Here is a 15,904-nt window from a genome sequence, read left to right as displayed (position 1 = left end):
CCTATAATCTCCATGATAACACCAGGAGGCAGGCATTATCATGATCCCATTTTACAGATGATAAACTGAAGCTCAGAAAGGTCCCACGGTTTTCCCCAACTTCACCAGGTTTCTAAATGTGTTTTAGAACCAAAATACTTTGGCTCTAAAGTCCACAACAAAGTTTGTGTTTCTTTGTATATTCTGTTATTCTCACCGCTTTCCAATAGAACAATCCCCTTCAATATGAGATGATCCTCTTAGAATTAACTGTCTGGGCCACAGTACATTATTTGAAAGCCAAGAAATATAGGGATCCACCTGTTGAAGGCAGGCACAGCTACATATACATGTCTCCCTAATCCAAGATGGTACACCTATCCCTGTCTCAGGACTTTCTAGATCCGTAATATACTACCTACCTCCCCTAGTCAGTCCTAGTAACAATACTTGAGATGACAGGTTAGAATATTCACCTAAGGTATTACTAGTCTACTAACAAAATACTCTAGCATTTTGGGAAGGTGTTGAATAGATTTTCTTTCCAAAGCTGATTTGTTGTATTACTACCGTAATTTTGGAAGTATTTTATGAACTAAAAGTTGGCATGCCTCCATATAGTTTAACTCTCTGGAAGCAACTTCTACACATGAAGAATCTAGCTGGTTAGTGCCTGAGCCCCAGTTGGTTTTATTCTTTTAGCCTCTACATGTCAAACACAGCTCATTAACTCCAATTCTGTACTTTCTTAAATAGTGGCCTCACATTGCTCTTATTGCTAGAAATGATCTAAGCACTGAGGTTATTAAACCTGTTAAGGGAATCTAATTCTTTCAGGTCACTTTAGCCAGATGTGAAGGACAACAGTTGCCCCAGTCGTGATAAAGATAATTGAAAGCATGTGATTTGCACAAAATGGGAGGGACTGATGACCTTCATTAGTCTGGTCTACCCCTTGGTTCATAATCATATTTTCAAATCACCTTCAGATCTACTCTTATTGTATTGTGGACATCACACAGTTTATGTCAATACTTTAGAATAGGTGCAGAAATAGGATTATAGGCCAGGCATGGTGGCTCATGCCTGTAATCCCAGCACTTTGGGAGGCCGAGGTAGGCGGAGCACAAGGTCAGGAGTTCAAGACCAGCCTGGCTAATATGGTGAAACCCCGTCTCTACTAAAAAATATACAAAAATTAGCCGGGTGTGGTGGTGCATGCCTGTAGTCTCAGCTACTCAGGAGACTGAGGCAGAAGAATTGCTTGAACCCAGGAAGCAGAGGGTGCAGTGAGCTGAGATCATGCCACTGCACTCCAGCCTGGGTGACAGAGCAAGACTCCGTCTAAAAAAAAAAAAGAAATAGGATTATAGTATATCAGGGAAAATCTCCCAGGCACAAATGTTCCTTTTCAGTGGTAGATACAGTAATTCAAGCAAAACAGAAAAATCACATTAACTGACCCCGTGCAGGGCAGCAGGCACCTCTCTGGATATAGTTTAGTTGTGTAGTGGAGGGAGCGGGATGTCTTTAGTGCTGGGCTCAGGGGTCAGTGCACTTGGTTCATTTGTATCTGCACTGGCACCTGCAGCAGGTGTGTAGGTGCATCCAAATGAGTTTCCAGCTCACAAAATGCTTCCCCACCTGTGGCCTCCGTAAAAAGTGTGAAGGAGCAAGACTGAACATATGGCCTGAATCACTGCATTTCTCATTCTGCCTTTCTTTTAAACAGGTAGTTTAAAATTACTAACTTAATCATTTTTACTTCTTGGAGGAGAATGAGATTATTTTTAAATGACATGCTTTTTTGGACTTCTGTGAGGCTCCTTTAAAATAAAAATGTAAACTGCTTGTATCCCCAACTTAAAGGAACGGAGCCTCCCATCGAACAGAACAGTAGCTTCTTCTCTGTTAATTTCATCCAAGTATGTTTGTGTGAGAGAAGCAGTTTGTGAAGAAAATTAAAACCTCAGATTGTTGATCGATGGTAGGAATCATTTTAAGTAGACTTTGCAACCAAGCACCAAAATAATATTTTTATAAACTTTTGGGAAGTTGCACCAAGCCCAGTAAAGGTGCAGTATATAATTAAAGTTTTGACGTATTAATTAGACAATCTGAGAGCTCACTTGAAGATAAAAGGACACCAGATGTGTCAGGGAGAAAAAGTTGATGTGCTTTAGATAAAATTTAAAATCAAAAGCTTTCAAATCATCTTATGCTCTATTATAGCAGAATGATTGCTTAGTTCAAAGTCTTGCTGACAATTTAACACATTCAGTTTGATCATTTGGTCTTAGAATTTTTTTTCTCTTTCATATTTGCCCTTCCCTTGTCTCCAAGTAATTTTTGAGACGATAGAAGAATATACAGTATATCAAATATCTGACAGAGGGTTCCCTATCAGGTTCCTGGCTTTGAAGGTCGAGTCTCATTTATATTTAGTTCTCTTGTTTACAAGATGGAAAACGTTCTTTCAGTTTTATCACTGTAGTCCACTTAGGTCAAGCTTTTAATATGAGCAAAGGCAACTTATTAATATTTATAAGTTGTAAAATTTATTGACTTTTAAAAAATAAAATCTCAGTAAAATCTCACATGCCTGGAACTTGATATTTACTGGTGACATTCTCTCTTCTTTGTATTTATTATGAGTGTAGAAGTAGTTTTACTTCCTGCTGGGATGTATTGATGGAGAATAATGAAGTTAACAGTCACAGAGAGCAAGTGTGCAGGGGCACACTCATCCTTGGCTGATATGAGCCCCCTAATAGAGCAGCACCACCTCCTCTTCCTTCCTCCCATCTGTAAAAGCTGAAACGAAATGGCAGTCATTGTACCCTCTTGGTACTGAGTTGATTTAACCTCACCTTTGAAATCTGGTAGGGAAGAGGGGTGTTGTATGTTTTGATTTTTCTTCCCCTCTCTTCACATCTCCTCATCCCTAATTCACTTCATTAACGAAAATTCTCTTTTCTTCTTTTCTCAGCTCTTCCAAGTAAGGCTTTGGGATATAATTACAAGACATAAATCTTGCAGGGAAAGAACTTTTGGTTTTAAAGGGGGAAGCCATCAAACAAACATCTCAATGTCCTCATGCCTTTGTTTTGTCATTACTGGTCATTGTTGTGTTCAGCATTGTGGGTTTGATTTTCCTTTTTTTTTCTATCCAGATCCCCCCACAACTATCCCTCCTCCCACAACAACCACCACCACCACCACCACCACCACCACCATCCTTACCATCATCACAGGTATGGTACCTTCATTACCATTGAAAATGTCCTGAATGTATATTGTCTTTCTGGTATGTATAAAAAGAAGCCAAAAAGTTCCCTTTAAATCCTTGAAATTTAATTGTTCCTTTATTTTGGAACTCCAGCGACATTAGATACTATGTTCTTAAGTTGAATCTTAAGGACCTCAGAAACATCCAAGCATTTAACAGTACGTCAGATATTTTGCAGCTTATGCATAAAAGAATTCTTTTTGAAGCATCACTATTCAAAGCAAAATGCTAGGGAAAATGGCAGCTGGCTGCTAGAGAACACGTCTATAGCTTCTACTTAGCCATGTTTGATGAAATGGTAAGTACTGTGGCTTTCAATCTTGTCTCTGTCTTAGTTTCATCTCAGTCCATGTAAGGGAAAATATACACACCTAACTTCAATGTGCCTATTTGGGCCATGCTACTAAATGCATAGTCATCCTTCCTGCTCCAGAGAGTACCCGCTGACAGTGTTACTACCTGTTTGTGTTGCCTAGGTAGTCACAAGAGATCAGAGGGAGTCACTGTCTTTTCCATGCTGAGCACTCGCGTGCCGCTCCCTGCCCTCGGTCACATATTGGAGGAGTGGAAGAGGCAGCCACTGTGGTTCTAACTCTGCGGCTTTATCTTTTTGGACTGTCTGAAACTCTTATTCAGCATGAGTTTTACTGTCTCTCGTTTCTGTCACTGAGGGAGGTGGCATGCCATCCAGCCCTTCCTGGCATCCAGTGGCTCGCTCATACTGCTTGATGTGGCTCGTCTGGGAGCCATGGGGTTTCCTCTGCCTACCTAAGTAGGAAAGTTTCCAGCCGTACTATGTCCACTTGACATGAAGGATTTCCATAGATAAGGCCTTCCCAACCTGTGTTTACAGGGACTTACCACAAAAACATGTGAAATTAATTATTCTGTGAGAAAAAAAAAAAAAATCTCTTGAAAGAGTAACTTTTCCACTGCATTTTGTTAACTGGTGAGACTGCAAGGACTGGACTCCTTTATGAACACTGAGTATTTGACTCCCCACCCTTCATGGTCAGCTCCTTTTTAGCACCCTAGATATCATTGCTCTCCTTTTCATTGACATGCTGGAGACATTTCCAGTTTTCATGGGAGTCAATAAGATAGAGATGATGAAAATTCAAAGTGTTCGAAGAAAGAGGAGGCCTCATCAGTTGGTAGAATATAGCAATAGATTGCCTACTCTCAGTTTTCTTCACTTTTCTACCCATTACAGTGGAACAAAGAGAACCCTTAAGGAAGCCAGTGCTTCTCAACATTGGTTACAAAACCATCAGTGCCAGCACTTAATTTGAAATCTTCTGAAAATCCATCAATTGGTTTTCATGTCTCACTCTAAACTCAGCTCCAACCAGGCTACTTCCTAGATTCTTGTCTGTGTGTGTTTCTGTTTTGGCTCTTTGTTACTTCCCTCTGTAAACTTAAGTAAACTCAGTTTGTTGGCCTAGTGAATTGATTCCTTCCATTTTCTATACCATTCATAAGCATGTCAAAGATGCTTCTTCCTAACTCTGATTTCCAGAGTAACCGTGCTATCAGCTTTTCATACTAAGAACTAGATTTTTACCTTTTCCAGATTTCTTGCCTCTTACCCAGTTCATAAACCAAATTAGACTTGTACTCTTGTGAAGGGCCCTTTAGATATTAGTATAAAATGTATTGCCTAATTCTCCACTGCCCTACATATGTTAACCCTTTAAAAAAACATATCAGCAGTCTATTTCATCTTTGCAGAACTTGCCCAGGTATGAGCCAGCATTTATTACCACTCATTCTAGAAGGTGCCAGCTAGGTAGCTATCCAGGTTTTACATTTTAAGGCAGTCGAGACCTTATTCATGCGGTATATAAACACCACATTTCTCTTTTATATGGAACAACACTTTTCATTTGCGGCTGGCCTTCTCACTAGCTTATGCCTTTTTTTAAGACCTTTCTTAACACTCGCTGAACTCCTCCCCCCTCACAATCAATCTCAGCAACTCAGCAGAGTCGCTTCAGTTCACAGCTCTTAATCCTTCACTCCAGACTAAAGCTAATCTTATGTCCTCAAACAGCTACAACTCACTGTTATCACAGTTCCAACTGCAGAGACTCCATTTAAGAGGAAATTTTAAAAATAAACAATGCTCTATTTCTGTCCACATCAAAGCTACCTCTAACAGAAACTTGTCTTTGCTTCTGTCTCTCTGCTACTGGCCTCTCGGCTCAAGGTAACGTAAGATGATCTCATAGATGCACTTTAGCCTCTTGATGTTAGCAGTTGAATCCTCCCTGCACATAAAATACATTTGTGGTAATGAATGCCCAGAATCTCACTGGCACACCCAAGAGTAGTTAAACTAAAATTGCTACTAACACAACATTGTAGAATTCGTTGCCTTAATGGATGTGATCTTCTAGGCTTACTGTGTCTTAACAAGCAGTCTTATATATATTTATCTTGCCCAGAAAGTACACTTGTAGAATTTAACATTTGCTCCTTTCTCCAAACAGATTAAAGGTTATGCAGCTGAATGATTCTGTGTCCCATTTTAAAGGTCCAGGCTATCCCCTAGATTTAGATTAGTTCCTAAAAAATCTTCCAGACTGAATCCTGACAAATGGATAGCTAAATTAATGTCCACTCCTCTTCTCTCTTGCCCTGTTTGGTACATTACAGCCACCATTAGCCTTCAAAGCTGCAACAGCCAAATTCGGTGACAGTAACATAAAGCCTGAGCTTTAAAAAAAAAAAAAAGAAGAAGAAGTCCACAGTCATCTATTTCTTTTCTCCCAGTCAAATGCAATAACTGAAACCCATTCCCTAGGTCAGAGTTTCATTACAAGAAAACTGTACACATGCAATAGAAAAATATTTTTAAACTTGAGAAGTCATAGTTGATTTCTGATTTCTCTGAAAGGAAATGTTCCAGTGTTATCTTTTATCTTCCGTAACCAGGATAATCAAATTGTTCCCCTTGTTAGGAAGACAGACTGGCATTCTGTTCTGAGTCACCTGACTTCCTTGAAACATGTTAAAGCTTCGTCGTGGAGACCCTTCAAAGAGAAGAATTATAAGCCCAATCTGACTCTGCTTTGCCCACCCAGAATCACACCCCTCATGGGTGGGAGCACAGGGCGTTTTCTGCCTCCTGCTTACCCTGTACGGAGCAGGTCTGGAGAGTTACACATGAAGGCACCCATCTCAGTGTGGCCTTATCTAGGGAGAAATTTTTGTAGTCTCTAAAGTACTGAAAGGAATACAAACAGCCCCTGATTTATGTAGGTTCATCCTACAATTGTTTGACTTTAGGACGGTGCAAAAGCAATGCGTATTCAACAGAAACCGTACCCATACAGCCTTTCACTTTCAGTACAGTATTCAGTAAATTCCATGAAATCTTCAGCACCTTATAAAATAGGCTTTGTGTTAAATGGTTTTACCCAACTATAGGCTAATGTAAGTGTCCTGTGCACGTTTAAGGGAGGCTCTGCTAAGCTGTGACGTTTGGTAGGTTAGGTGTATCAGATGGATTTCCAACTTACAATGTTTTCAACTTAGGGTGGGTTGACTGGGACATAGCCCCATCGTAAGTCAAGGAGCATCTGTATTTAGTGTCAACTTGCCATATCAACTTGTTGTGGCTTTAAAACCATGAAGCCATTATAGTATCATTAAAATTTTTTTCCAACTATAAAACAGTTTTAGATTGGGAGCCATTCAGAGCCTCACTATGATTTGCCACGAGGTTCCCTGGAGTCTCTTATCTTTCCTGTATATTGATATTCTGACCATATATTTCTGTTTCAACTATTGCTATTGGCAAGCTCCTGTTCCTTTTTTTTTTATTGTGTCAAATTGTCCATGCGGTTTCATTCATGAAGATATATGCTGTCATATGGAAGCATAAATTGCATAATTTAAATTGCCCCTGGAATCCTTTGTTAAAAGATGGAGACAGCCAGCCATTACACCGGGTAAGAGTCCTTCACACAGATTCCTGTCAAAAACTAGAAGAGAAGAAAAACTTACTGCCGTGCTGGGGTGGCAGGGGGAGGTGGGGGGAGTGTGGGTGAGTAGGGAGTGTTTGTTCTGTCTTGTTTTTAACTTTCTTTGTAATTAGTTGACTTGTGTGTTAGGTGTACATAAACTTACCCATTTCTATAATAGTGTTAGCCCCTGTCTTCCAGTTGGATCAACTTTTTCCTGTAATCATCTCAGGAAAACATGTTGCGTTTCCCTTCCTAGTTAGTATGTCTGTTGTTTTGTTTCTGCCTGGTTGCATCTTGAGTTAGATGCTTGATAAGGAATATCGTAGAAAGGACTCCACACTCAGTTTTAAATACTCTTAGCAACTTACAGAGAAAATCCAGGCTGGGAGGAGTTCAACTTGGAGGTCACACTATACGTGTGACTGTCATAAATTAAAAAATTAAAACCACCTTAGAATAAGAAATGAATAGCTATAGGGCCAAATTCTGAAACATATTAAAAAATCCTTTCATAAGAATGAAGTAGGTCATTTCTAAATGAGTTTTCCTCTTTTTAAAAGTATGTACCCAATTAAATATTTTGTGTTCCTAGGAAAAGAAAATAGCCAGGCTTTTCTTATTGGTATCTAAGTACTCAAAAACCAATATACCTTGTAGCAAATGATTCCTATCCCTAGGCCCACATTATTATTTTTGGCTTTTATAGTCTGAAATCATAAGCTTTTGTTATATGTAATGTGGATTAGATCACATAAATAAAGAAGGTGGGTATAGCCTTTATCCTTCAGTGATATTTATAGAATATGCCCAATTGGGAAACTTGACACCAAAGCACATGTTTTTAGTTCCTTAGGTACAGAGCAAAGAAGCACATCTGTCCTTAAGACTGAATCTACGTCATGACCATCTAAATGATAATAGAGAGCTTTCCTCCAAATAGAGCTGGCTATTCCCCAGGGTCTTATCCTAATGATTCCTACTCTTTGCTATTGATATTTGCATTGATGGTTCAAGAGCTGGTCTGCTTTTAGTTATGCACTCAACAAATATTGAGTGCCCGTAATATGTACAGCACTATGCTAGTGCTTATGGAGACAAAATACTCCCTAAACCCCTTATAATATGGTTGCGAGAACAGGTTACACACGTTGGAACCCAATAAGAGATACTGTGCAATTGGGGCGATTCGGTGGCACAGGCAGAAGGTGCCATAGACACTGAGGAGAGTGTCACAGTGGACTGGTCTGTGCCACCAAAGAAGGGACAAAATGTGGATAAGAAAGGATGGCATTTTGGAAGTTATGCATGAAGGTCCAATGTTACTTCAAGCATCTATCTTCAATGTGTGTTTATTTTGCGTGTATTTATGTTCCAGGCATAGATTAGGCCACTCTTGCTAGGAAATATACATCTTCATCCCAGAATGTTTACTAAATTGCCTTTTTTTCTAGAGTTGACATCTACTTCATTAAGATTATTTTTCATTCAGCATTTATTGAATATTCATCAAGTGTTATTGATATGCCAGTATGCCTAGTGACAAGAATATTTTGGGAGCACTAGTACTCATGAGCCACCTTTTATGTAATAAGCCACCTTTTCAAGTTTTTACTCCAAAAAGTGTGTGTCCATTTTTCTTCATACTGTCTTAAGTGTCTACATTTTTTTTTTCTGATGATTGTAAACCTGTTACAAATAACAACATAGCTAACCAGCTTTTGACCATATTGATTTAGGAGGGAATGAGAAAAGACTTGAATACTACAGTGATGGAGGCCACCTGACTTCACATTTTTTAAAAAAATTAATGAGAAATATGATGCGAGTGGAAAAGTTTTTAATGCCTCTATCGTAATTTCAATAATTTTATGCTCTTTATTTTAAAAATAATCCTGGAGATAAAAATGTGACATGTTTTCATACTAAAGACCTATCAACAGTGCAAACAAATAATACTGTGAATACAGGTTTCCCAGAATTAAAAAGTGATGTTTAGAGCTATCTTGGTAGTAAAAAATAAAAGACTTGACTGAAGGACTCAACCCTCCCATACCTAACACAAAATTTACCAAGACTTAAAAATGTGCTACAACTTATAGACAGCCTCTCTCCTCTCTCCGTCACTACCCTCCTGGCAACACCCTCTTCTTTTCCTTCCCTCCCCTGTGCCTTCCTCTTATCTGTACCCCCTTCCACTGAGCATTCACACACAACATGATATAGGAATTGTTTTTCTTGTTAAATGAAACCACTATACAGATTCCTATTATTTTGCAGAACATCTGGTTTGCAAATGAAAAGATCTCAGGGGCACAACAGCACGAGTGAACAATTCTGAAGAAGCTTTTAACAAAACTTGAAATTGCTTATCCAAAAAAAAAAATCGTCCCCTGTTCCTGCTGTTCTGTAGCACACAATCTCTTCACTCACAGGGGAGGTGACTTTAACAAGGAAGAGAGCTTTATCCTGGCTCTCCTATTTGGGCCTTTTAGTTTTCGTTCCGTTCCTATCCACTTCTCCCATCCCTAAGACAGGGGAGTTTGATTAAAACATAACATGGATGGAAAGAATTAGCCAGGAAACTAGGAGAAAATAAATTCCAGAGTTTAATTTTCTGGCAGTTATTTTTGTTTTCGATCAAGTTCAAATAACTTGAAAGAGGAAAAAAAAACCCATATATTTAATATATATTGGCCAGCACAGCACAGCCATGAAAATAAAATTGTCAGGGGAATTCCTTGCCTATCCTAGTGTCTAGATTTAAAGCACCTCCATAACACAAACTGAAGGGGAATTCAATTAAGAAAACCCGTTGGCTTCTTATTGACTTTAGTTAAGAAAAGAAACTGGGAGAAAGTGTATTAAAATAGGTCTAACTGCTTAGTATGCTTTCATTTAGGCTTATGACAATCAAAAATGAGAGAATTTAATTTTTTTACAATTAAGCTCTGGTTTTGAGTAGATTGTGGGTTATCACACCGTGCATTTTTTTTTAATGTACACCTTACTCAAACACACCCCAAAATGCAGGCTTGCAAGTCTGTGCATTGTAAAGCAGGAGCACCACAGGTCAATTGGGGGAAAAAATATTTAAGGTTGTGAATTTAATTTTGTTCTAGGATTTTCATTTTCATTTATGGCACCCGTTGTGTTTGAGACCATGGACCAATTTATGGATTAGTTTTAAACCCCCAGTCTGTCACACTCAATGAACAATTCTAAGTTGGAGAGAATCCATATGAAAGGATTAGAATGTGCCACAGTGGAGCTTACACATGACTGTTTCAACTAAATATTGCCCAGCTGCCTCTCCTGCAGTAATTTTTTTTTTTTTTTTTTGCTACTTAGTTAAATTGCTAGTGTCTCTAATTTCACACATTGTCAGAGCTTTTTTTATTTTTTTATTTTTAATTTCGTCTTAAAGCTGACATGATGTGATGTAGGAAGACAGTAAATATACTGCAACAATAAATGTATGTGATGTTTCATTTATTGAAGATGGGGTGTGATAAACTGTAGGACGAGGAGACTAAGAAGAGAAGTCAATATTGAGTAGAATGTGCATCTTTCAAATAAGAGTGCTGGGCCCTTCTTTGGATACCTTGTTTGACTGTACTCATAAAATAGCCAGAGAGTGACTGTTAAGACCGTACACACTTACTGGGTTTTCAAGAAGATGGGATTGTTTTTTCTTGGCCATATAAAATAAATATACAATAAATTTGCTCTCTTTGTAATTAAAATTAAAATAAGAGACAGTAGCTCAGCTAGGCCTTTTAAATGTCTATATAACCCAACACCACCATAAGTCCAGCTCAATTTTTTGTGACCTGTTTTTCTCATAAGCTAGCTCAAAGGTTTTTTTTTTTTTTTTTAGGCAGCAGCAAGATGAAGTTTTAAAAAGGCTTTGTTAGGGCAATTAGACTTTCTCATTTTTCAAGCTGATTGCAGCATTTATCAGTTATATTGAAATTTTACTATTTGCATTTTGCCTCTACACTTAGAATGTTACCCAACAATATGGTAACCGCACAAGTTGATTCACAGGGCATGTTTGCACATTTCTCCGGTTTTCTGATTAAGATACCCTAATAAATCCTGCCTCACAGAGTTGCACTCACTTCTGAGCCGGGGTGTCTGGTTTCTGCATGAAGTCATAATGCAATTATGAAGGAGAATTAGATTCTGTCATAGTGGTCTCCTGCAGGGAGCACAAAGTTACTTCTAAAGAATATTTTCTTAATTCTTTACTTGAAACTAACCTCTGTTCAAGTAGCATTCCAGATGCTCTTAGAGAAATGGAGTCAGTGACTCCCCAGACACACCGTCAATCTTGCTCTGAACTTTGTAGCCAGCCTGTGTTTCTGCTGCAGTCTCCTACCCCATTGCTGATCATGGTTTTGCCATTTCCAGCTGCAGTAATCGTGTGTTTGACTTGAACATGTGTTTGCTGTTAACCGTTTCAGAATGTGTTTTTTCTTCTCAACATCCCCCTTTCCTCCCTTTTTGGGTGCAATTGATGGATTTCCCACCCCCAGAACGGGGAAGCAAGATGCACTGTGGATTTTCCTTCATTTATTTTCTAGTACCCACCTAGGAGCAGACGCCTAGCTTTACTTGGTTTAATTTCGTCTTAAAGCTGACATGATGTTGTGACGTAGGAAGACAGTAAATTGGGGTCATTGGTTAATGCTCAGATATTATTTTTGATGACTCTAACCCTTAGGTTTTACTCCACCCCCCGCCCTTCTTTCACTTGTACTTAATTATTTACCTGGTGAAAATAAAGCATATGCCGGGCGCGGTGGCTCACGCCTATAATCCTAGCACTTTGGGAGGCCAAGGCGGGTGAATCACCTGAGGTCGGTAGTTGGAGGACCAGCCTGACCAACATGGAGAAACCCCGTCTCTACTAAAAATACAAAATTAGCCAGGCGTGGTGGCGCATGCCTGTAATCCCAGCTACTTGGGAGGCTAAGGCAGGAGAATCGCTTGAACGCAGGAGCCGGAGGTTGCGATGAGCCGAGATCACGCCATTGCACTCTAGCCTGGGCAACAAGAGCGAAACTCCATCTCAAAAAAAAAAAAGAAAAAAAAAAAGAAAGCATATTAGAAGAGCTACTACAAAAATAATGAGCCAGAGTGTTGATTACTTTTTTGTAATTTTGGAAACGAGCCAATGCCTATCTATAAAATGTATTAACATCATATACATGTTTCTGTACAAATGGGCATTTGATTCTGCCCCTCAAATTTAAAGTACCTAATGCTGCACTTGGATGTTTCAACTAAGGAAATGTGTCATGTGTGTCGGGAGAATCTGTGACAGAGTGTGTTTCAACTGTACAGTGTTCTATATTGTTTTTTACTGCTGTTTTATGCACACAGACTTGACTTGTAAGTATTTTGTTCTTACACGGTATATTGTATGTTTCTCTTTCCTTCATCTATTCTTCAGAAACTAAGCTATCAGTAATATTAAGCTGCATTGGCCTTTCAGACTTCTGGTTAATTCTGGCTCCTTAGAAGGGATCTAATTTTTGATGGTATAGGATCCTGAGGAAGGCATGCCAACTGAAGGGGAACGCCAGTGTGAATTCATGTGTCATACTGATAAATCAGAAGCACCAGGCTCATTTGCACCCCCCAGAAAAGTTTCATATGAAGTTCCAGTGCATTTAAACATTGCCGGTGTTGAATCAGAAAGTCTTTTGGAGTCTCCACAGCTCATGAAAGCAATTACCAGCTAAGTAGCTGCATTCTGCAAAAGGACAGTGAACTACTTGCTTGCAGTTTAACCCAGAATCCTACTTCAGCCACCACCATTTGACTAGAGATGACTAGCTTGTGTCTCAGTATCACCATTTCTTTTCGCCAGCGGTGAATCGTAGAAGGAACGTGCCTGGGTGAGGTTGACTAGAAGAGTGAGAAAATGACTCTGGAAAAAGAATGTCACCCTGCCTTTTGTTAGATATTTATTCCACTTCCCCTGTAGCCAAAAATAAAAAGAAAATTCCTTGAGCTCCTTGGAGGAATTTCTTGTGAACAGGAGCAAGTACAGCAAGCCTGGCTTAGAAGCCTGGTAGAAGAAGGAGAAAACTTGAACAGCATCAGAAATAGAAGAAGAAAGAGACAAAACACGTTTCCTTCCACAGCAAGTTCATCTAGCAATGGGGGAAAAAAAAACTGCACTCTCTCCTAATCCAGCCATGAAAGCAGGACTCCCAGCCCCTCAGAACGGTGAACATGGTTCTGAATTGTGAGTGAAAGGATGGCTGGATACTTAAATTTTTGGAATGTCATATGATTAGAAGTGGCATTTGGCAGATTGTGTGAACTTGGATGTTTTCATGAAAGGCTTCTGCTCTTGGATTTTAACATTAAGAGCTTTAGAGTGAAGAATGGTTGTGTGTGTGTGTGTGTGTGTGTGTGTGTGTGTGTGTGTGTGTGTCTAGAAATTAATCTGTGAAAACCTTGAACATGTTCATTGCCATGGCCTCCCGGTTAATTGTGCTGCAATAATACACTGGATGGAAAACTTAAACCTGTCTATTCATCTACAGGCATCTGAGCATAAGCAGTAAGAGGAACCTAAAAGTGTGATTGATTCAATGATGCCTAACTGGCAGTCAAGAAGCCCAAGTGCCCGGGTGGGTTGGGTTAAAACAAAGGCAATGTTTGAATGTTATGAATCCATTGTTTAACCAGCCTTTCGACTGAGCTTTTCTGTCGCAGTCCTGAGCCTTGATGCGTTAAGAGCCATCTACCAGCCACTGAGTTTGCACTGGTGTTTCTCATCACTTTGCATGTCCACCTGACTATTGACTAGCAAATATATGTGTCCTGGCAAGACCCCCAGAACCAAAGAATTTACTGTTTTCCTCACTGGCTCGCAGCTTTGAGCTCAAGGCATGTCTTAAAACAGTGCAACTCACTTCAAATGCTTTTTGCTTTTCATTTATTATTGCTTGTCACGCGATGTTCTTTGAAAGCTTGCTCATATATTATCTGTTCCATTTTTTTCCATTTTCCCTTTTTTTGCATGCCGTTCCTCCTGTTTCTTCCCTTCCTCCAATCCTCTGTTCCCGTCTGTAGACACAACGGCGACGACAGAACCAGCAGTTCACGGTTGGTATCACATTACTGTTTATCTACTTTCTCAGCGCTGCTGAGAGGCAAGGCAAGCCTGGGAAAAAGAGAAATGTAGTCTTCAAGGGAAATCATGGTTCAAGTAGACTGACCTCATAAATATACTATAATTTTTTAAGGTTTGAAAAGATGTTGAGTCTTGTCATTTCTGTTGTGAGTTCAGTAGCCAATGGATGCAATCTGAGATGAGACCTTCTCCCCACTGGGTGGCTGGAATTTGTAGGAGTTTCATTTGCACAGAGTCCTCCTTACTTACAAAACTCCACCAAACCTTGAAATACATGGGGCTTCAAACAAACGAGTATTTGCAGGAAAACAGTAACATCTGAATTAAAGGCTCAGTTGCTGTGCTTATATTATATATAGGCCATAGTCCCAAGTAAACCTTGAAGAGGAGTCATTTGTGTCACTTAGTAAAGTTGAGACGGAAGGGTAGACCAGGGAGGAAGATTCCTGTTTAAAATCGTGAGCTTATGATGAGGAAGGTCATTGCTCTTCTTTAGAAAGGTCGTGACTTTAATTATGTCGCTAATCATATTTACCCCAGTACCCCTCACTGGTTCACTCCTAATCTCTATGCTTTCATATAACTTTATTCTCACATTTGGCAGAAAACTCCTCCAAACCAAGAATGATACCATATGTCGATTTTATCAGCATTAAATGGGACTTTAAATAAGTTAGTGGTGTGTGTGTGGCTTGCAGGTAAAATAGTAATACGTTTTTAACCACAGAGTGATAAAAACTGAGTGAGTAAAGCTCAGGAGGGGCATCAGGAAATATGATCTCTTTTTCCCCATCTCACCAATGACTTACTGGATTGGAATAAGTCCATTAACTTTTCTCTCTCTCTCCAATCAGAAAATGAGAATCATGTTTCATCTGTATATTACTTTATTACTTAGCTCAAATCTAACCCTGACAAGATTGTGCTTAGAAAAGATATGTTAGTTTAAAACTGGGCTGAATTTTAATAATTGAATCCAAGGAATTCTTTGGTAAAGGGCCTACTTTAATCGCTTTGCCTGTTGTTGTACAGGGTGGAAATCTATCATTTAAATGACAAGAGGTGATCAGCCAACCCTGCCATGTTAATTCAACTTTTAGAGAAACATTTCCTGGCACACACTGACTCACTTAGAGTCCTACATTTGATAACTCACCAGTTGGAAAATCTCTAAGCTCTGTAGGAGCTGTTCTTAAAGGTCAGGCCTTGATGCTTGGCAGGTCACCCCATCTTTTGACTTTCCTATGACGAATTCTGAGAAAGAAAAACAAGCGTAGGTGCTGAGCAATATATCCCTCCTCACCGCATTCCTATTTCTTTCTGCCCTTTCTGGTCGTTGGCGCAAAGGGACAAGTTCATAAAATAACTTAAAGGGGCCAGGTACGCTGACAGTCATGAGAAATCAATTAGGTATAAAACTTCCACTTTCTAAGGTAATGCCCCATAGTGCTTGCTACATCGCAGGCATTGCACTCCATTAAGCTCAGTTATTTGTAGGTTTCATCATTA

The 15,904-nt window shown here is 39.4% G+C and overlaps 1 protein-coding gene across 13 annotated transcripts in view; it reads left to right on the top strand.

The window, feature by feature from the left end:
• LOC105476461 (cell adhesion molecule 1) overlaps positions 1-15,904 on the top strand; it is a 338,295-nt gene that overhangs the window by 294,486 nt on the left and 27,905 nt on the right. For 7 of the 13 annotated variants that reach the window (XM_071075615.1, XM_011732425.3, XM_011732426.3 and 4 more), the window contains exons 8-9: positions 3,153-3,233; positions 14,335-14,367. The exons of 2 other annotated variants lie outside the window; for them this stretch is intronic. In XM_071075615.1, coding sequence (XP_070931716.1) covers positions 3,153-3,233; positions 14,335-14,367 — 114 coding nt within the window. The remainder of the gene's footprint in view (positions 1-3,152; positions 3,234-14,334; positions 14,368-15,904) is intronic. 4 more of the 13 variants (XM_011732427.3, XM_011732432.3, XM_071075620.1 and 1 more) reach the window with 2 other exon arrangements.

This window comes from Macaca nemestrina, chromosome 12 (assembly GCF_043159975.1).
Source record: "Macaca nemestrina isolate mMacNem1 chromosome 12, mMacNem.hap1, whole genome shotgun sequence".
Classification (NCBI taxonomy): domain Eukaryota; kingdom Metazoa; phylum Chordata; class Mammalia; order Primates; family Cercopithecidae; genus Macaca; species Macaca nemestrina.
This window is presented reverse-complemented; position numbering and strand designations above follow the sequence as displayed.